General features: G+C 37.6%; 1 protein-coding gene across 1 annotated transcript in view; it reads left to right on the forward strand.

The window, feature by feature from the left end:
• cpne7 (copine VII) overlaps window positions 1–22,702 on the forward strand; it is a 41,488-nt gene extending 18,786 nt beyond the window's left edge. The window contains exons 8-17 of the mRNA XM_015033280.1: window positions 180–269; window positions 1,336–1,434; window positions 1,649–1,735; window positions 2,094–2,153; window positions 3,531–3,664; window positions 11,149–11,203; window positions 13,786–13,837; window positions 14,636–14,769; window positions 15,736–15,972; window positions 19,741–22,702. Of these exons, the coding sequence (XP_014888766.1) occupies window positions 180–269; window positions 1,336–1,434; window positions 1,649–1,735; window positions 2,094–2,153; window positions 3,531–3,664; window positions 11,149–11,203; window positions 13,786–13,837; window positions 14,636–14,769; window positions 15,736–15,972; window positions 19,741–19,893 (1,101 nt within the window). The 3' untranslated portion in view covers window positions 19,894–22,702. The remainder of the gene's footprint in view (window positions 1–179; window positions 270–1,335; window positions 1,435–1,648; window positions 1,736–2,093; window positions 2,154–3,530; window positions 3,665–11,148; window positions 11,204–13,785; window positions 13,838–14,635; window positions 14,770–15,735; window positions 15,973–19,740) is intronic.
• Window positions 22,703–22,909: the final 207 nt, after the last annotated feature.

The raw sequence follows: 22,909 nt of genomic DNA on the forward strand, positions 1-22,909 counted from the left end.
TTGATGTGGCAATAAATAACTACTATTAAGATCAGAAACGCAAAGCTAATTTTCACATTTTATGTTTGTTGGATAGAATTTCCAGTGGTACCCAAGCGGTTGGGCTACATCACAGAGGGAAACGTGTAAAGCTGTTTTGTCATTACGGTTCTGACGAGCTGTTGTTATCATCCTAACAGGTGATAAAAAACAACCTGAATCCAGTGTGGGAGCCCTTTAAAGTGTCACTCATATCTCTGTGCAGCTGCGACGAAGAGCGGAAACTCAAGGTAATCCTCAGTGAGGGAACTCTAAATGTCCACCACTGCAGAGCTGAAAGTCTGTTTTTGATTTATGTTTGACGGACACATTTGTGTTTTTACGCCGCCTGGCCAAATAAACGAGAACGACCAAAACAAAACAAAAAAAGCGCAGCTTAATAAGACGCAATGTATTTGGTACGTTTATGCAATATCACAAATTCGTTTTAATGAAAAAATAAACTGCTGTCTGAAACCATGGTCAATCTGTGTATTAATGCTCTCTGAAGAGCTCATTTATTGGGAACATAATGTGACTGAACCTGCAAGTGAAACAGCCCCACATTAAAGCACTGCCCACACAGCTTGGAGCAGTAAACACCCAGCATAATGGCTGCATCACTCAGCCCGCTGCTCTTGTTGGGACTCGTAAAGCGCATGGCGTTTTTACAGTTTTTTGTGTCATTTCTGACATGATCACTGTAGATTCTCTTACAACCATTTTTTTAAATCTAAAGATCACAATTTAGTACTATTGTTTATATGCACTGGACAGCTTGTAACCTTTTTTTTTTATAGTTGTCTTCTTTTTTGTTGTTTGTTTAATTAAAGTCAGACTTTCACTGGTCAGTACTGATTTCTACTTTTCCTTCAGGCCTCCATCTACTGATCCGAATTTTGTCTGACTCAGATGTTCTTTCAACAAAAACACACGTGAACTCAAAACGCTTTTATCTTTAAAGTTTAAATAAAATGTTGCCTGAATCCAGTGTGAGATTCCGAAACATTATGCCCAATCAAGTCGTCGAAACATATGTCCGAGCACATAAGAAAGTGCTGTTATTTAGGAATATACAGTCAAATAAGGACGCGGCAGGTTTTTAACGCATCGCTAAGCAAAATCAATTTAAAAATTTTAAATTAAAATGTTTTCCACATAGCTCTATGTGCTAGATGTGTGCTGTTTAACGAATGCAAAGCTATTCACTGCCTCAGTTCTGGCTTTCTTTCTTTGGTCAGGCGATGCGCTGTGTAATTACTGTATTTTTCAGAGCCAAGCTGAGGGAGTAAGCAGTGTTTTTTGTGTGTGTCATAGTGCCTAGTGTGGGATTACGACTCCAGAGGAAAGCATGATTTCATCGGCGAGTTCTATGCCACATTCAGGGAAATGCAGAAAATTTCCAGTGGAAATAAGGTCAGTGAATTTAGAGGCAGAACGAAGCAGAGGGAAGTAGAAGAGAGGAGAGTCGGCTGTGTAACATTTCCAACAAGCCTCTCACTTCACGCTGCTGAAATCTATCTGACATGAACCAAATGTTACGGTGCCTTTATGTCATTAGAGTGCATCACTCTGTTTGTTTTTATTTTTTAATATATATATTTTTTGTCTTTCACTTGGTTTGTTGAAGGTTTCGTGGGATTGCGTGAATCCTAAGTACAAACAGAAGAAGAGAAACTATAAAAATTCAGGAGTTGTCATTCTCAGTGACTTGAAGGTAGGCATCAGCTGCAGAAACATATCATATCAACACAGTTCAGAAGAAGCGAGGATGTTTCAGTCTCGGTCTCAGACTGTTGCCGTCTAACTGTAATCTGCACCATAAAACATGTTTTATAAACAAAAAAGTAATTTAAAAGCAGATTTCTTCAGACATTTGGATTCACTGTTTTTACAAGCAGTGTTATCTGCTTTCCCACATTACAGTCAGTCCAATTCTTCAATTCTGCTTTATTGAAGCGTACATCCTGTTAGCGTAGGTGATCATTCTGTTGCAGATCATAAACCTTTAATGAAATCTGTCCTGAGGATTGACATGATGGAAATGTTCATTTGTGTTTTTGGTTTCCTTTCAGCTTCACAGAGTCTACTCCTTCTTGGATTACATCATGGGAGGATGCCAGATTCATTTCACAGTGAGCTGTGCAATCTGTATTTACAAGATGCAATTTTCGCATTTCGAGTGGCATAATTCTGCAAAGTTATCTAGATTTAACAATATCCACACATTTTCTGCATTAGGAAAACACAGCATGCTTTGTTCTGACTCCTAACAGAATTTTCTTTATTTATGTGTAGTGCTACTTTTGTTGTTAGCAGCCTCAAGGCGATGCAGAAACTTTTTTCAGTTTCGTGACCTTTGCCCTCTGTAAAGCTTCTTCTCCTGTTGTTGCTGGATGTGGTGAAAGCAGCTATTTGCATGCACAATGTATGGGAGCTGTAGCTTTTCTTCAGCCTATGTAGGAGTAAAATATTGAAGTATTTACCTTCGATCATAATTTGTTCCAATAAATTCAAGATTATTCTGGCTTTCCTTACTGCTAAAATATTTTCTCGCAAACAACATAAAGGTCTGCCAAGTGTACCGATAATAGGTTCTGTCAAACAACGCCTATATCAATGTTTGTAAATCAATTAGTGTAGCTGTCTAATTTTTATCAATGATTAATTTGTGAGCTTTCCATTGAGCAATCTACCTGCAAAAAAAGCACAAGTAGACTCCTGTAAATTTTTCAGTTTATTCATAATCATAATTAATTACAGTTCAATTAAAGATAAATCAATACAATCACAATCAAACAATTTTCTAGTGTTAAACAGAGCGAAACAAATACACATGCAAAAAGATAAACGCTAACAAGCAACAATGAATGGTTTTATGAGTGGGGGTGAATGGTCATTAATCTAATTACTGGATTCTATGAATTACCAGAATCTAATGAGATTATCTTGAAAAAGTAGATGGAACCAAAGTGTGGAACCAACATTAATCTGTCTGTTATGCACCAGAACCTCCAGAACCAAAAAAAAAGCCTCATTTTGGTTCAACACAGCTGTTCTACCTTAGTTCTCTTGTGTTTTCTGGTTTATGAAGTTAACAGGTGGCTCAGGTAACGCCTGTGTTTTCAGGTCATGAGGTTCCAATTAACCAATCAAAGGAGTACTCAGAGGAACACAAGCCGTACACTACATCAAAAGGCCAAATAAAATAATTAATTCCACATTTTTCCCCATATATCAACAATCTGTCAATGGATTTAATATAACTGCCTCGTGAGTTTTTTTTTTTTTTTTTTTTGACTTTTCAAATTTTCAAAATCAGTATTTTGACATTGACCGGAATTAACAGTGAAATTGGTAGAATAACTTAGAATGCTTCTCATATTTGGGAAGTCCAAATATGTGTGAATACGATATTTTGACTAGACCTGTGGTTTTATGTGGGCATTTTAGAGGAACGCCTTATTCTGTCACATTTGTTACACACCTACTTTGTCATTTCCTCCCGTCAGGTCGCAATTGACTTCACGGCATCCAATGGAGACCCCAGGAACAGCTGCTCATTGCACTACATTAACCCGTACCAACCCAATGAGTACTTAAAGGCCCTGATAGCCGTGGGCGAGATCTGTCAAGACTATGACAGGTTTGTCAATCTTCAACTTCTTGCAAAAGGCTCTCTGGAACAAGTTTTTGAATTGAAAGCTATTTTAGTGGGACTCACAGTAAAATGTGCAACTACTTGTAAACCTCAGTAAAACGGACAGTAATGAAAATTGTCAACTTCCCCCACTCACTAGTTTGTGATTCAGCTTCCCCAGCTAAGTGTTACTCACCAGCTCATTTATTTCATTTTTTGGATGTGCTGACATACTTTCAGTAGTTCTCAGAAATATTTGAATTGCAGCTCAAATATGTCACAGAGTTAAACTTCCTGTTAGGTAATGGATAAAAAAAAAGCTGCATTGTGGAAGACTATAGAAAATAATCTTTGGCCTTCATTGCACAAGATATGCATAATATTATTTTTGACTGCAATTGAGGTCAACAAAAACTTTGACTTGGTTTTCGAGGTGATGTTTTTTGTGGTATTTCATCTTTTTATCCTCTTCTAAAATTTCCATTAATTTATCAACTTTCCATCTGTCCAGAGAAAGAAAAAAGACATTTTTTACTTATCAGCTCCCAGAGCGTAATTTGTGCATATTTCTCCATTATTACATTTTATTTTCACAAAACAAGGTAAAGTAAAGGTTAAGATATTTTTTCTGAAGGTGCAAATGAATATACATGTGGTTACAGGTTTTTTTTTTATGTCTGCAACCAGAAAATCAACGGGCGGATACGCAGCTGCTGTTATTTTCCTTTTACAGTGCGGCCAAATAGTGTTCTGATATGACTTCTGTTATTTGTTACATACCGACTAAGTACATAATTTTACATGATGTGTTATGGTGCAAGCCACAAATCAGATGCAGATTAAAAACCGGTTGGTGTTTGTGAGACTGACAGATTGTTTGTGCTTTGACAAGAGGTGGAAAGGGAAAAACATATCTGAAAAGCAAACACCTTTGTCCCTTAGTGGGGTTGGGAGGGTTGCCGGTGCCCATCTCCAGCTAACATTCTGGGTGAGAGGCAGGGTTCACCCTGGACAGGTCGCCAGTCTGTCACAGGGCATCACAGGACAAACAATCATGCACACACACACTCACTCCTAGGGGCAATTTGGAGAGGCCAATTAACCTGACAGACATGTTTTTGGACTTTGGGAGGAAACCAGAGTACCTGGAGAAAACCCACACATGCACAGGGAGAACATGCAAACTCCATGCAGAGAGACCAGGGCCAGGAATCGAGCCCAGAACCTTCTTGCTGCAAGGCAACAGCTCTACCAACTGCGCCACTGTGCGGCCCACTAACAGTTTTGTTAAACATACCAATTGAAAAACCTTGGATTAAAATGAATAATCAAGGAATTTAATGTGGTAGAAGCAAACAAACGTGTTGAACTTTACAACAAGTAACAACTTCCAGGGGCTCTGTTTGATGGTATTCTTTTTTGTTTGTTTTATTTATGTCCATTATTCTTCTTGTTTTAGAAAGATTTAGATGATGTGCGAGCTGACAGCCTGACTGTGCGCACGCCTTCTCTCACAGTCGTAGCTTTCAGCAGCAGTTGCAGCGACTGGTTCTCCTTCTTAGTCTGCATAGGCTCATTACATCGTTCTCCAGATAAGATAGGGGCTGACACCAGCATAGCAGGCACTCCAGACAGAAGTGGGAGGCAAGGGAACATCAGCAGGGTGTCAAATCTGATGTAAAAACCGTAGAGGTGCAGCATGAAGCCAGATCTGTCTGCATGTGTGTGTTCAAAATGAGGTGAGACAGCTGATTGGTTAATATTTGCTTTTCATTAAACAACGTTTGGAAAAATGACTACTTACAGACCTGCTGGTAGTTAATTAACAACAATTACACCTAGAATGATCTGATTTGGAGAGCGGTCCGATCCAGATGAGGCTTAATTCTCCGACTACTGATTTATGCAGCTCCTCCTATTGAATACCAGGGGAGCACTGTCTCGCTAATTATAGCATCCGAGAGACAGAGAACCTGCCTGGTAACGTGCAGCCGATCCTGCTAGCGTTATCCTTCAGATGTTCACACAAACTCGACATACATGGAAACATGCCTGTGGGCTAATAGGGACTGCAAGTGTAGGAGGCCCTTCCCTTTAAAGTTGGAATTGTTGCCGTGGTGTAAAGAGTAGGCGTGGAAACCTTTTAGCCTTTAGTGAACATAGGTGATGTGGGATTTTCGAGTCCTTGCAGAGGAGTGCATGATGGAGCTGGAGTGACTAGTTTTTTGTCTGTGTGGGTAGAGACTCGGTTACCTCTCTGAGAGGGTTGTTACACTAGCTCCATCTCCGTGTGGTTCCTCTCTGGTGCCGACAAAATGAGACGAGAAGGATCACTATGTACTTGACAGTAAAACTTACAATGAACATGACTTGGGAATAGTCTTCATTGTTGCCTTGTGCTGAGGATGTAGCATCCCCCTGCAAACCCCAGTACATCCCTCATTCCCATATAACGGAGCACTAAGAGGAAGCAATGAAAGCTTTTTGCATCCATCCGTCCATTCATCCTTCCATCCATTCATCCATCTGTGACTTGTTGACTAACACTGCTGCCATGTCCCTCATGTCTAAACTGTTTACTTACATCAATAAGTGGGCTCTGAGTAAAGAGCAGAGCCCACTCATCTCCCCAGAATATAAGCGTCTTTCTTTTCTCTGAGCTCATTTTGTTTTGGCCCCAGTGATTCTGTCAGCGCACTTATTTCAATAGTGCAAATAGTAGGACAAATCTAGAAACTGGGTGAATGATAGCGAAATTTTGTGTCCACAATAACGTTTTTCACCTTTTCTAGCCATCCGTCTGACCAGTTATTTCTGTTAAGGTTGCAAGTATACGAATTGGCGTTTGCAGGCAAAACACACATTTTTTACTAATTTAAAATACAAATTTGTTATGAGCTTGTACTTTACATCTTCTGACTTTGCTAATGTGGTATTTGCTTAGCAGTCATGCACATTTGTTTGTTGTTGTTGTTGTTGTTGTTGTTGTTGTTGTTGTTTTTGGTTTTAGAAAAGATACAACTCAGTTTGGGTCTTTTTAGTTTTATGAAATCCTGATATTACAAACAATACTTCTCAAGTAATTTAGTAATTTTGTCCATTTAAGTCAAATACTCAAGTTAATGAGTCATCTAGATTTGCTTTACTAGCAACATCAAACATACATTATGGGTCAGAGAAATCCTATGCACGAAAAATTTCCCTTTCACTTCCCATTATTTAATAAAAAAGCTACAGTTCCACTTGAAGAGACAGTTGATCTAAAACCAAAAGCATTTTTTTTCTTCATTCAGTCTGTTTGAAATGTCAATAACAGTGAGAGTTCAGCCTCTCTTTAGAGGAACTGTTTTATTTGGATGAAAATGGATGAAATTTCATTTAAAAATTTGTAAATGGATAGACGTCTGTGGGTGTTTCTGGGAAGCAATGTTAGAGAAATGCATTTATGTCTCGATACAATACACTGCATTAGCCAGAGCCAGTGGAAAGGTTGAATGAAAGAGAAGAACCTTTTTACTCATCTAGATGTTTCTTTCAGAGAAAAACGGCGACAAACACAAGGTCAAAGCACATCATATTACAAGCAGTGATAGAAAAAAAAGGGATCCAATTATCCAGAAACCACAGAGATGTGCTCTTACATCTTGCAGCCATTGTAAATAATGTATAATCAAAACTGCCAGAAAAAAAATTGCAGCAATAAAAGTAAATCTGGTCTCTTTAGTTTTGTTGCTAATACAACACAAAAAACTACCAGCAGAAAAAGTAAATACAATGGTTTGAAACTAAACAAAAATGATGAGTTTGAAGTTAATTTTCTTGAACGTTATCAGACTGCTCACTCTGCAAGCCATCTCTCTGCCAGTGTTTATGCAAGCCAGCATCCATCGCAGCTAATCAAATGCTTGTGATATCTGAAAAGTTGCCTCAAAGCAATATTAGCTACTCCACCAGCAATCACAACCAAGAAGAAAAACAAACAAAAAAAACAAACTAATCACCTGCTTACACGGTAAATTTTATTCAGGTACTTCATCCGCTCTAACTAAGTTAAAAATATCTACTCCAGTGTTTGTGCCCCAAACTATGATTCTTCAGAGTGTGTGATGGTATTTATCATTCTCTCTGAACTGGAGAATGTGGAGAGTTATGTTGTCAAAAGGGGCATGAAATGAAGTCAATGCCTAGATAAAAGAGGCGGCCATTAGAAAAGCTGTCTGTGGGCAAACTGTCACAGACGCGATGGAAAACAAGATGGGACAGCTCTGTTCTTCATCTGAAAGTGTCAGATTTAGCTTTATTTCAGTCATTTGAAGGATTTTAACATAGTTTTCTGGGTTTGTTGTAAATTAAAATCATCCAGCATTTATCCATTGCTGCTTATGTTTGTGCAGAAATGCATGGGATCTGGGAATTGATCCTGATGGTCATTAGGTGAGAGGTGGGGTATCACCATGGACAAACTCCAAATCCAGTCCTTGAGAGCTACTATCCTACAACTTCTAGATGCATCCATGCTCCAACACACCTGAATCAAATGAATGTTACCAGGCACTGCAGAGCTGAATGGCATGCTGATGAAGAGAATTCATTGATTCAGACGTGTTGGAGCAGGAATGCAAAAGTTGCAGGATAGTAGTTCTCGAGGACGGTAGTTGGCCACCTCTGCTCTAGAGAGACAAACATTCACAAACACTCATTTCTAAAGATTTCATAGAGTGGACAGTTGAGCTAATAGGCATTTCTTTGGGATGAGGGAGAGGAAAACAAAACTTGGATGGAATGGCAATAACAGGTAAGTCTACTTGTCGCTCAGTCACCCATGCTGCCCACCTTTTCCCACTCTCCCATCTAGAGTTGCAGTCAAAACCACCTAATCTGACACCTAGACAAGACCAGGAGACTAAGTTCAAGACCAAACCAATGAGAGACCATTTGCAAAGACATTGCCATAATCATACTAATACAGTTGCTGCTGCACATAGCAAGCTAAACCATATCATAAATCCAGATCATCTAGACACACAGCCATGCCTGACTTTTTGTTTTTCTGTCCTTCTGTCCTGTGTTGTACAGACATCTGAATAGTTCCAGTGTTTATCCTCTAATCCTTTCATCCTCAGCATGTAGGGGCACACCTGGATGTGCTGACATTTTCAAAGTAAAAACTTTTAGATCATTTAAATAGAGTCTGGTGTTTCACACTAAGTTTCAGTTGCAAAGTACTTCTCTCATCTAATCATCTTTACCTCAGCCATACTGACCATTAAGGCAGCACCTTATTAAGAAGTAAACTGGTTTTCTTCATTATTGTTGCATTTTGCAATGATGTCATTTGCAATGAACCCACCTTTTCCTCAATTTTCTCTGTCATTAAAACACTTCCATAACTTTCTGCGACCTTTTGCATTTGGAGTGCTACCAAGTATAACGGGTTTGTGAAGCTCCATCCAGCAGGCTGAATATATTATTAGCTTACAAGACATGAATAGCCAATAGATGCAATGTTAACATTGCATGCACTAATTTTGCAGTTTCCAGTACTTTATGTAGCCCTACAGAACAACTTCCTCACCCCTCCTTGCCACCCTACTCCTCTCTGAATCAACTGTTTCTGAATTTCAGTTTATATGAGGGTTTTTGAAGAAAATGCAGCTCTGCTTTGTTAAGTTCAATCCGTCCATCTTACGTCCTAATTTGACTGGATCACAAATAAATTCAGTTCTTTTTCCTCTTTTGTTCCTGAATGAAGGATTTTTTTTTTTTTGTCACACAAATATAAAGGACGACAAAAGCTTGTGATATGGATAGAGAGAAACCTGCACACTCGACCTTCGCTGCATTTTACATGCTACCTGGATCTTCATCAGGTCAAACATCTGAACAGCAATAAGACATGCCTACAAAAAAGTTTCATTGAGATAATTTCATAGTTCTCCTTTGTTCCTACCAGTATCCATTTCACACATCATTAATTTTTTTTTTTTGCGAAGTTGACTTCACATTTGGAGGCTCTAAATTGACTAAGTCGTGTGTTTTCTGACAGGGTTATTTAATTAACAAAGGTGCTCTATAATGAGAGTTTTAGTGTTTGAGACTAAGAAAATGCGATACAAAGAGCAAATTTTGACAGGATGGCTGAAAAGAAACCCAGTACTGACTTATCGTATTCACTGGGTTTGAAGCTGTAAAATTCAATATTCGGGAAATGAAAGAAAAGGTTTTCAAAACATGATTTGCTTTTTCATTACATTTTTAAAGTCTTTCATGCAAAGAAAACCAATAAAATCAAGATCTAGAACAGATGATAAGCTCTCTGGTGTAAACTCGAGGACATCTCATCATTCAGTTTGGTCATTCAATGCATTCATGCTCCATAGATAACTCACACTTTTAAACGGGGAATATCAAAAGCAAAATAACACAAACAGATTTTAGATTTAAAACAATTGCTGCTGTTATTTGTTGTTTTGTCTTCAGAATATGATTTTATATTTGTTTCATGGTAACACTAATATTTTTAGAGTCTTTGGGCTGAAAAGCTACTTTAGAAATGACATGTTATGTGCAAGTACAATTAAAATTGTACAACACATTTCATTTTTACTACACACTAAAAGGGTGTAGTAAAAACATCATTTTAGGATGATGCTGTGCTCTAATTTTATCCTGACTCATGAACACTCATCAAAACAATGGAATAGACGAGGAATCAAAATTGTAAGACAGGTGTGCAGAAGAAAGCTAGAAAATAATTTTAAAAACATATAAAACAATTTGCTTTAATTGTTTAGAAGGGAATTTTTTTTATGTGCTAAATTCTATAATTTAAATGGTGTCATAATAACAAGGATGAGTAATATTTGGATGGTGCTGTGTGTTATTAAACTGTCATGTGGGTGACTTTTGAGAGAGTTTAAATACACCCTGTCAACAGATGGGAGAGAACTGTGTCAATAGTTGCTTTGTTATTCTCCCTCTACGTGCAGTATATGTGGAAGTGGTTATTTTATTCTGGTACTTTATCAGAAAGCAGTAAACAGACAATGGACATATTTTAATCTTCAAATTTAAGCCACACAATTTAGTAGACTGGAAATATATTTGCTATCTTGCAACGAGGGAGTCAGCCCAGACACTGAATTTGTATTGTTATTTATTCAAAATTGTGTTGCCTGGCCTTTGACTGGGGTGCTCCCTCCAGCACAGCAGTCTCTCGCATTTATATCAACTCATGCAAACGGTACAATGGAAATATGAAGAGATGAAAGAGCGAGAGAAGCTCTTTGAACAGGTGCAAACGCTGGCTGCCGGGACCGGGGGACTGATTCCAAGCTGTTATTCAGGCTTTTATCGTGTTATGAAATGCAAACAAGCGTGGGGTGTGTCCTTGGAAATGTGAACAGATGGGCACAATATTTTTTCACTAATTTTTGTCAAAACTGCAAAGTAATTCTAATTAATGAAAGATTTTTCCTTTTTGTGTTTAGTGACAAGCGGTTTTCAGCTTTGGGTTTTGGTGCCAGAATTCCTCCAAATTACGAGGTGAGTAAGTCTGGTCGTAAATTAGTTGGGTTTTTTTTTAACCATCTATTGTAGCCCTACCTCCCTCAACATGAATGGTGCATAAAGTAAGACTGTTTGGTACTCACTTTGAGATGTTGGTAATTTCCTTCACCCTGAGACTGAATGTTCACCAAGGTGATTTCCATGACCTACTTTGCGAAACACCTTGTCATTCTGTCAAACTTTCACATTTAAAACTAATTATCAAGTGTGGTTTTATTCATGAGACCCTTGTCTTAAAATATCAAGCCGTCCTGAGAAAATATCCTGTTCGTCAAGAACTGAAGTCGGAGCTTGTTGACGCAAAATTTACATGAGAATTCACAACTGTGAGAGTGTATGTCTAAGAAAATTGCCCTTTAAGAACTGAAAGCTGTTTGCTACTCCAGTTAGTACCCTGAGGGAGAAAGCTACACTGTGAGAAAAAACTGTGCATGAGTGCACACACACACACGCACGCACGCACGCACACACACACACACACACACACACACACACACACACACACACACACACATTCACTTACAGATGAAACACTCCTCAGATAACATATCAAACAAGACTGGCCTATGTTTAATCTAATATTGCAATCTGGTGTGTTGCACTAATAATTATCATTTCAATCGTGCAGAATTTGCGGGAGAGCAAATGCAAACCGGGTTTCTGAATTTACCATGACAGTCCTCGCCTTTTCGGCGTCAAATTTGTCAGACCGTGTGCTGCTGACACATTAAGGTTGCTGTTGCCGTTGAATGTTAATTAAGTCATTATACTAATCATGAAATGCTCTCTGAACTTAGAAGCTAGGAGCTCTCTTGCATTAGGTGTGCAAGTTTGATGGATATGGGCTCAAGCGGCTCTGACGTTCGTAATTATGGTTCACGTGTGCCGCAGCCACATGTGCTGGAAGACAGCTCCGAGGGGAGAATCTGTTCCACAACATTAGGACCAGCAGATTATGTTTTTTATGGATATATATCAGTGGCAGAAGAGGAGTTGCGTTCCTTTTTTCAAACCTGTAAACCAGAGTTTATCTCTCACTGATGGAGAAACCTTTCTAATGGGCCTCACTGATTGTAGTCTTAAAACATCACCAACAGCAATACCAATGTTCTGACTGTGATGCAGATACTTTTATGTATTTCCGTGCTCCTCTAAAAAGTGCTACAGTTAACAGTGTTTTTGTCAGAATCTTCTACTATGAAAAAGTGACTTTTGCAGCCTTTGTGTAAAGTTCCTGTCAAGTAAGGCTGTTTATTTTATTTTTTTCCTTCAAGGATCCGAGCAGACCTCAACCCAACACTTATGACTGCGTTTTATAAAAAAAATAACGTAGATTGTCTGGTGCATTTCACTGCTTTATGTGTCACACTGATTACCCGTAGGTAGTACTGAATGCACATTAGTGATTTTAACATTTTTATGACTGCTGTTAGATCCATCTGCTGATTGCAAACTGTTGTGTATGTACTTATGTAAATCATTCGGTGTCTATGGCAACACAAACACGGCAGGTGTTTTATGTGCCCTGGATGAAGTAGGAATACAAGCAGTTAAAAATGTGCTGTGATGTGACTGTACTTTTCTTTGAATGTTTTTTTTTTTTTTTGTGTATGGTGTATTTAAGGGACCAGAAAAAAAAACAGACTACACAAAAAGAGAGAGTTTTGTGTAGTCTTGATCATCTTTATTTGATTAATTAAGAGGACAATATATCCATATGAACCAAGGACAAAAGGTGCTTGCACTGCTAGTCGGTGTGTTTCCTGCTTTCATCTAATAAGGTCAGATGCAAAATATGCTGTTAAGACAGATTAAAACTAAATCTGCTTCCTTCGCATAAGCCAAGTTGTCATTCATGTTAAATTTCTTCACAGTTATTTATTTTCTAAAGTCCTTTTTAAAAGCCTTTAAATAGGAGCCAGCTGGACAGGAACCAATTGTCAGTGGTCTGGCAGACAGTCAGGGCTTCCAGAAAAGACTGTTTCTAGTCAGTGGAAAGCAACACAGTGGGGGGTTGCCAGTTAAAACACTAAGTGATGAACAGAATCCAAATGAAGCTTGGATGACAAGAATAGACCAAATAATTGAAAAAAGAAATGCTAAGATTCCTTTGCTGCAATCAAATCCAATAAACCAAGCTCAAATCTGACAAAGTGGTAGAACAGTTTACACATCCTAAACCTTTTAAGACACCAATCGCAAACATGTTTCACATCCTTTGTGTTTCTCTTAACTAATACTAATGAACACTCATGCCAAATCAATAATACTGAAATAAGAGAAGAGACTTTTTCCTGTGCTCTGACTTGTATGGATGAAATTTGTTCTTTCAATTTGTTATCAATTAAATTAATATAAGTTGAAAGATATTTGAACAAAGCCCATGCAGTAAAAGACTGACCTTTACTTTTTTTTTCCCAGCAAGCCATTCCTATATAAATGAATGATGATGTTATTGCAATAAGAAAGCTTTTAAAATAGGAAATGCAGTACATTTAATTTTCTTGTTTAATTTTTGCACAGTTTTATCATTGTTCATTTCCTTTCTCTGTTTGCAGGTATCCCATGATTTTGCCATAAATTTCAACCCAGAGGATGATGAATGTGAAGGTAAGGAGTTCTCCACATGCCGATCCCAGAGAACAGGATGCTTTTTACTCCTCTTTCCAGATTTGTATGATTTAGCAAACATTTTATAATCAAAAATCATTAAGCTCAGCAATATTCATGTTCATTGAACTTTTCCATGTTTTGTCACATTGCAGTCCTAAACCTTCAAGTATTTCACTGGGATTTTATGTGACATATTGATGTAAATTAGCAAATAATTCTGAAAACAATATATGGGTTTTACATATTTTTAAAAGTAGCAATCTGAGGAGAGTGGCATACAGTCATATTTCACTTTTACTATGATAATCCTGGATAAGACCCAGTGCAACAAATAGCCCTTAAAAACATTTAATTGGTATGGAGAATACCCCTGTTTGTATTTTAATCTCAGTTCTTCTGTGACGACCTCATTTTCCACAGAACAGCTGCATCTAATTTCACTGAGTTTGATCTTTTTTATTATTATTATGCTAAACAAATTTATTAGGCTTCAAATCAATGAAGCTGGTAAATACATGCCCCAAAATATTTACTGTTGCATTCCATTGAAAGGGACTTCTGCAAAGCATTCACCTTCTCCCCAACCACCACTACTTATCTTGGTCTAACACATAAAATCCTTCCTAATTGCATTAAAGTCAATTATAAAAACATGGAAAAATCTGACAAAATTCTAGGTATTTAAATACTGTCAAAGGGCACTGAAATTATGTGAACTGAACAGCATATGCTGTATAAGAGTAAGTTAATATGTTAAAGGTTTCTTTTCTTTTGGTTCCTCCTCTGTTTGATTAGGGATCCAGGGAGTCGTCGAGGCATACCAGAACTGCCTTCCTAAGATCCAATTATATGGGCCAACCAATGTTGCTCCAATCATCAACAGGATAGCCAAGGTGGCAGCAGGCGATGGCAACATTAAAGATGCTTCAGTGAGTAGCTCTGTGATATACACGGATTTAGCAGGTTTTCCTCTCACCGAGATTCAAAGATCAGCAGCTTCTGGTCCCTAGTGTTGTTGCAGCACATCTAGATGGCAAAAAACAAAAGATTTTATGATGAATATGATATTACAATTCAGATTTTTCTGTGTTAGATTAGTAGTTTATTTAACAGAGTTGTTTGGGTATTTATTCTTTACATCTTCCGTAACTTTTATTCAAAACAGATAAACTCATTTGGGATGCTAAAGAGCAAAGTCTTACTCTAGTTTTAATTTGTAATGCTACACAAAAAATATTTGCAGCTTGAAATTGATTTCACACAAACTTGATCCGCGATATGTGCATCAGCAAAGTTTCTTTTTTAAGTAAGGCAGCAAAGTGGATCAAAAGTAAGTCCTAAAATATAAACCAAAAAATGTAAGTCCTGACATAAAAAGGTAGGATTAAGTATCACATTATATAGGGCAATGTCTTTAAGGTTAATGTCCAAAGAAAAATACATAACTGTTTGGACTTCAATCTATGTTGTTACAGTTAAATCGATTATTTGCTAAAGCAGCAGAGTCTGATACAACTTTTTAAATATAACCGTGTTGCTGTGATGGGAAAAAATAAATCACAATTTTTCCATTATCTAGATAGCTTACTCATCTGGGGTATATTTTTCTGAAGAACCCAAAGCAGAGAGACAGAAAATTTCAATTTGAACTATTCAGGAAAAGAGCTTATAACCATTTGTTCTGGTTAATATGTTTTTATGTACTGTTTAATAGTGGAGTGCTTTGTAGTTCAGGGCCACGTTTGGCTGTGGCTGCGTCAAGTCCGCATAATCCCTCAAGAAAACTTGAAAGTCCTCCCTCACATGCCGGGAGGTGTCCTTGTTCAAGAACAAATGGTGGTAAGATCAATGGGGCTAATTTTGACATTAAATAATTTTCTCCCAATTTCTTGCAGAGATACCACATCCTGCTCATCCTCACAGATGGCGTGGTCACAGACATGGCAGACACACGTGAAGCCATTGTCCGAGCGTCCTACCAGCCTCTCTCCATCATCATTGTCGGAGTGGGCAATGCAGATTTCACAGATATGCAGATCCTGGACGGAGACGATGGCGTCCTGCGGTCACCGAAGGGCGAGCCTGTCCTCAGGGACATTGTGCAATTCGTCCCTTTCCGAGACTTCAAAACGGTCAGTGGGTCTCTCCATCTGTCGTTTGTTTTCGTCTTTATTTGTTTGCTTTCAAACTGTTCGACATCTGACTGTTGAGCCACAGAGGATTTTGCACATCTGAACTTTTTTTTTTTTTCCGTGTGATGTCATCAAAACTTTGTAACTTAAAAAGAGTAAACAGGAAGCCAAGCTTCACAACAAAACAAACGCAATCTGCTTTGTGGATTACAACTTTTGAGCAAAGGAGTTTTGCCACATGAACTTGATGGTTGTGTGCAGTATCTTAGCTGTTCTTAGGGTTTCAGTGGTCTTGACCGAGGTTGTTTTGGAGGATCTGCTGCAGCCACTTCCTCCGTTTGGGGGCCACAGAGTACAAGTGACTCCACTGAAGCCTTGGCTCTCCAAACCTTCTCCCTTTACACTTTTACCCCTCTATATTTCTCAGTTTTCTCATGTTAATTCTTCTTCTTAATTTTGCTATTCTTTGGGATCACTTTGCCTATCACTGCTGCTCTCTTTTCTGCTTTTTCTGCAACTCCAATATCTGGTTGGTTAGCCATCACCTACTGGATCTAGAAGTCCTGCAAGGTCTTGTGCATTATGTTCGCATTTAATTGTTTGAACAGATAAGTGTGGTGGATTGAGACATCTGGGAATTGAACTCAAGGACCTCCAGATCTCTGAGGGACTATCAGTTCCTTCCTTCACTCTTAGCTGATTCATTTCCACAGTGTGGAAATGACACAGTAGCTGTATGTGTGTGTGTGTGTGTGTGTGTGTGCGTGTGTGTGTGGGGTGTGCCTTCAATGAATTACAAAAAGATTTTACTCAAACTACTGTGGGAAAACATAGCTTTGTATGTTTATAAATAATATATTAAAAACAATCTTAAAGGAATATTTTTTTTTTTTAATTGGGGTTCTGGTAGAAATTTATTGAATATACTGTATTCTCCACGTCAACAACAAATACTTACCTAAGTATGTGTAAATCCATCTATGATCATGTTTGCTTCCCTCTCTGGAAATGCTTCTTACTATTACTATTACTCACACAATATTGTGATAATGTCGCCTGTCAAAGGCTTGAGAGTCCTGTGTGTATGACTGATATAATGTGACAACAGGAACCTGGAAATTTTGGCCCTGAATTTAAATGACTTGCACTGTTGAGATTATTGTTTATAGGATTGTTTATGGGAGATTATTGTTTATGCATTCTCATGGTAGAGAATGCAAGTGGAAAATTTGTTTGTGAGCCTTTTGCCTTTATATTATGAAGCCTTCTAATTTACATAATGTTGCAGCTTTTCCTTATATTACCTTGTTTTTCTGCTACATTTTGATGTTTGCTTCATCTTTTTAAAATAAGCTGCCATGGAGACACTTTAGCTTTTAAGATTTTTCTCCATTGCTGGTTCTTGGTGTTCATTAGAATATTACACCTGATGAATCCTTTATGTTTACGGCCATGAAGTTATCTCTCCAGGAAGAGTTTATAGAAAATGCTCTAAAGCTAATTTCTTTACTTTGTGTCACCATCTCGTTCAGTTGGATAGCAGAGATAGGAGGACACAAAAAAAAAGATCATTTAGTTTACAAACTAAATTCATTTTATGTCTAAAATCATTAATAAGTCTAAGGTGTGCTAAAAAAGCAGCATCTTTATAGTAATGAATTGATTGATGCACATGTATGTGGAAAAGGGATGCAGATTCAAGCTGTTTGTGCTATGTTGGAGAAGGAAAGCTGCCCAGACAGACACAGAGAGACCTGAAAGAGCTCGCTGCTGTAACCTGAAACACACCCGACTCTGAGGTGCAGCAGGATTGCTAATGATTGACCCAGGCTGTTGCCAAGGGAAAATATGGGCGAAATGGAGCCTGGATATTGAGCAATTACATGTGACTGTCTAGACAATTTAATCCTGCCAATATACCTTTTCTCCCTCAATATTTACTAAACTACTGAGCTACTGTTCTTGTTCTTTAGATTATCTGTTTGTAAGGCATCCTGCAGTTTTATCTTGTCATACTTCCCGGTCTTAATTAAAGAATGGAGACACAGGCACTAAAAGCTAAAATGAATCTCATCAGTAGGATAGTTAAATTTATATGTCCCCATTTGAGCATCTGCTTTTTAAATTCGCATAGTCCTACTTACAAATCTTCTGTCACCAAAGAAATTGAAGTTACTATATTGTACAGTTAAGCTCAATATTAATCATACTCCTAGCGGATTTATTTACATTTTTGTAAAAAGTTTTTCTTAAACTAAGAAGTATGTTTGTGACAATTTAACACAACTTTATCTATATTATCTCTAAAAAAAAATAACAAAATAATGTAAAATGAGTATGAATTTTGAAAAAAAAGTTCTTATTTAGATTTTTTTTTTTATTTTAGAAAATGCCATGTATAAAATCATTTACAGCCTTCTCAAAAATCAGTGTGATTTTTTTATTTTTTTGGCATGTATACACTGATGTGAACTACGAATGCTTCCACTTGTATTTTGATCATCTTTGGTAATGAGTGCCAAGCATTTCACTTTGGAAAGCTTCCTAGTCATTAGTGTCATAATTAGCTCCTCCCGGTGCAATCTTTATTGGATTCAAGCTGGGAATCTAACTGGCCCCTCCAAAATGTTAATATTACTTTTTTAACCTGTTGCCAATACTTAAAAATTACTCGACAAATACAAACATGTTTAAATCTACAAGGTATAAATACTTTTAGGCTTAGCTGTAATTGAGAGTATTTTCGTTCTCAGGACATGCATGTAATTACTAAAATGTTTTAGCTGTACCTTTTCACAGTGAACTTTTTTTCTCACACTTACCTAATGCATGAAAAATATGCTTCACAGTTAAACTGCAGAAAGAAAAGCCGTGACTGTGACAGCGTGCATGCTCTAACAGCATCTGATCTGCTGACATGCTCTCTCAATTAAAATCCTTTTACTTCACGCATGCATATTACTATCAGCTGCTGTGAAGCCACTCAACCGCTCTCCATATTTCTACCTCCATTGTACTATTTTCTGTCCTGTTGTTGAAACAGTTGCTGTTATATACTCTGCCAGTAACTTTTTAGCACTCTCCTACTTGGGAATACATTTTTTTTTAACTAAAGGTTTTTTTTAAGCCATAATTCCACAAACCCATTATCACAAAATACAACGAAGCTGTCAGCCAAATTTAGAAGAGCACAGCTACAAAACTTGAATATGGATAGTGTCATGTCCTACAAGTATTATCTTCATGCTTACAAAATTAAGTTTTGTAAGTATGAAGCTAGCACTGGCCCGGTTTATTTCAAGACAGATGCTTGAAATGTTTATGAGCTTCAACTTGTCATTTTTCTTTCACAGTTAAGTTTGCTGTTTACATGAACAACCTTCCACAATGTTGAAAAATGCATGCAAAATGAAACCTACTTTGCACACAAAATCAAGAGACTCTAACCCAATTATTACAGAATAATATTGGCATAATAAAAGAAATATAGATATTTAACTCCAACAAAGCACTGGACTGCAAACACTTATTGTGATTTTAGCTTTCGGGATCAATGCATGAGAAGCTTACTCTAGAGTACTCCCCACAGCAGTTTCGACGATGTCAAACCCTGACTTATCTTTTGTAATTAGCTTGAAGCAGAGAAATAGCTCTGCTTCCAGCCACTGCTCACATACCCCAGAGCTTTACTTGAAATACTTTGAAAATAGATTAAGCAATTCTTCACCACTTTTGACACCTCCACCTGTTCTCTACTCTCCATTACAGGCTTCTCCTGCAGCTTTGGCCAAGTGCGTTCTTGCAGAAGTACCTGGTCAAGTGGTTGAGTATTTCAGCCATAAGGCCATTTCACCCATGAGCCCAATGAGGGAGTTACTGACTCCTATCCTCAGCCCAGTGGCCACCACCCCGACAGAATAACCGGTTGCTCCGTACCTGCAACCCAACTTGGAGAGCAGCACCAGTCTGGCACAGGAAGAGGGGAAGAAGATGCATGTCTCTAGCTGAGAACTGAAGAGGAAATCCTTCTTAATGTGTTGTTACTTATTTATTTTAAACAAAATGTTTACACAAAGACTGAAATACAAGAGATTGTGGGTTATATTTCCGTGCTCTGTGTGGGTTGGACAGTCTCCCTGGCTGTGCGAATTGACCATCCAGCTTTTTTTTTAGCAACACAAAACCTGAGGGGTAAAGTTTTCTCATCATAATGTTTATGCATGCAGGCCGAGACCGTGACGATGATTAGTGATCAGACAAGCTTGTTTTTTTTTTCCTTTTTTATCCTCGCGCTAATTTGTCACCAGGTTTCTTTCTCTTTAGAACTTTGAATTAGTTCTAATGCAATCAGACAATATTTAATCAAGATAAAAGAATTGCAAGAAGTGCTCCAGTTTATTGCGGGACTCATGATGTGTCTGTATGTTTAAGGGTGGGTCTGGCAGCAAACTTGGCCTTATTTTTTAATTCCAACATCTCTAACTGCTCATAGATCATAATTTCAATTTCCACCACCTGAACGAACATCAATATGCACTGTAAATGTCTCATTTTTCTATTTAAGTGTACTTCTTGATGTAATATATCGATAAAAGCTCTGTTTGAATGTGCACCAGCCACTGACAACAAATCAGAACCTGCTTTACGAAACATGCGTCTGACACAAACGAAAAGACGAACAGTGCTGATGAGTGTCTATTTATATTGCACCAAATCCTAACAGAGGTCATCTCTGAACACCAGACAGAAAAGCAAACAAGATAAATTCCTGTTTAGTTGCATAAAATTCATAGAACTTTTTGAATCAGGCTATTTGTAAATAATATGGAACCAACAACCAGCTACTTTTTATGTTTGTAGATTATAAGTGTCATCTTATGAAACTGTATAACTTTACAAATCTGCAGCATGTACTATAGCTTTGGCTCGTTATGTAAGTTTTTCCCTTTAAGATTGTGAGCTGAAAGATAAATAGTGAATCAGTTTTTGGTTTGTTGTGAAGTGGCTACAGTAAGCAGTTAAAATCACGCTCCATGGCAGGTTATCTCTGAACCATTGTATTGTCGTCATCCCTTAGCGAGCCACCGTACAGGTAGTAACCCTTTATGTATCTGCTGTATGTTTAGTTTTGCAGAGACACTCGATTTACCTTTTTTGCTGCTTTTATATGCAACGCAACTCTACAAGATGTTTAATAAAACATTCAAGATGTGAGAAGTTTGAATCAAAAGCAAAGCACAAAAGCCAATCCTCAACTAATGCTGTAACATGTTAATATTGAGTTCATTTACATCAGAATAATAAATTCTTGAAAATTAATGTTACCAATTTCCTTTTAGTGTTTCTTGCCATAAAACGAGTGCTTCCCAAGAGCAATTTGCTCTCTTAATCCATTAATTCAATTTCCAATTAACTCTGACCCGAAGCGAGAAATAGGCAACCTTGATTGTTTTATTCTGTTGAGCTCATCATTTGGAAAAAAAGATTTAACCTTCAGCTGTACTTATCCAGTAAGGGCTGAGTGACATAATGTAATGTTCAGGGTCTCATGAGAAATTGTGACTTTCAAAAGACATTAAAGCTATAGCTAATACACAGAATCTATAAAAAAAAATAAAAAAAAAACCTCTTAGTGCAGAAGCAACTTATGGTATTCGATACATCCTATCCATCTTCTGGTAAATGAACTTTAGGTGCATTAGTGACACCAACCAGACCACAGCGTGTCCATCAGTGTCACCTGAAAAGGTGTTAAAATCTCAGTCCTGAGTTCACCCTTTTTATTCAGGTGTGTTTGAGCAGGGACTCACCTGAAACAGACAGGATTCTGAAAACCACAGCTACCTTTGTTATTGAAGTACATTAAACTATCAAAGGGACAGAGCCTGGGTTTTATTTGCTTTATTTTGTCACTTGTTCTTTTTTTTTTTTGCGTGTGTACAGTGCTATGAAGAAGTATTTGCCCCGTCTTTTTTTTTTTTTTTTTGTGAGGTTATCTTTTCAAGACTACTATTTCATATTTCAGAGTCTTAAAATCATACAAGGTTCACCTCAGGAAATAAAAATTTTATTCAAATTCTGGACTGGTCTAGTCAAAGCCCAGGCTTAAATTAATCAGAGATAGTTTGACATAATGTGGCTTATTTAAAATAAAAAAGTTCTTCATAAAAAGAGTGCTTTAAAAAACATATAATGATACCACACAGTGTTAAAGTTTGAATAAAGTGTTACATTCTTTAGACTGTTTCCAGAAATAGGTAAAAGTTAACAATTAAGCTGTCACTGCCAATAGCTGCAGAGAACAACTTGCAAAACATGTTTTCAGCTGTGCTATCTTACAAATATCCTCCCCAAGAACAAAACATTTATCTGCCTTTGATTTGTCCTCCACGGCTATGCCAGCACTTCCCAGACACGCATGTGCTATTGACTCTTTCTGAATTCACTGAAACACAGCTGCTTCTGCTGTCTGAACTTCTTTTAAAGATCAAATAATGAAGATTTCTCTGTCGCTGTGGAGCGCAGCAGGAGGCCCATTGATTCAGCAGACCCGGTGTTGGAGACATCTCCAGTTACTCGCATGTGAAAATCCCTGGAGGGAGGTTGGACTTACAACTGAAGCTGAGCCCCATGTGGTTAGCTTAATGCAGTGTAGGAATGATGCCAAAATTAGACGATACTCTGCAGGAGCACGCAACGAATCACAGGCTTGTTTATAACAAAAAGAAAAGTGCGTGACATAGCAAGAACATGTCATGTTCAATTATTTTAAGATTACAAACCAATTAATCTCACAATCGATCAGCAATCCGTCTGAAGGATAAATTCTTGACCTTTGCATTGAGTCATTTATATTACAAAAGGAGCAATCGGTTTTCTTTATATTTCTCTAGATTAAGATTTATTTATGCTGTTGGATGTTGGATGTTTTGGTGCC

The sequence above is a fragment of the Poecilia latipinna genome, unplaced genomic scaffold (assembly GCF_001443285.1).
Source record: "Poecilia latipinna isolate Pla-1442-1.1 unplaced genomic scaffold, P_latipinna-1.0 Scaffold262, whole genome shotgun sequence".
In the NCBI taxonomy this organism is placed as follows: domain Eukaryota; kingdom Metazoa; phylum Chordata; class Actinopteri; order Cyprinodontiformes; family Poeciliidae; genus Poecilia; species Poecilia latipinna.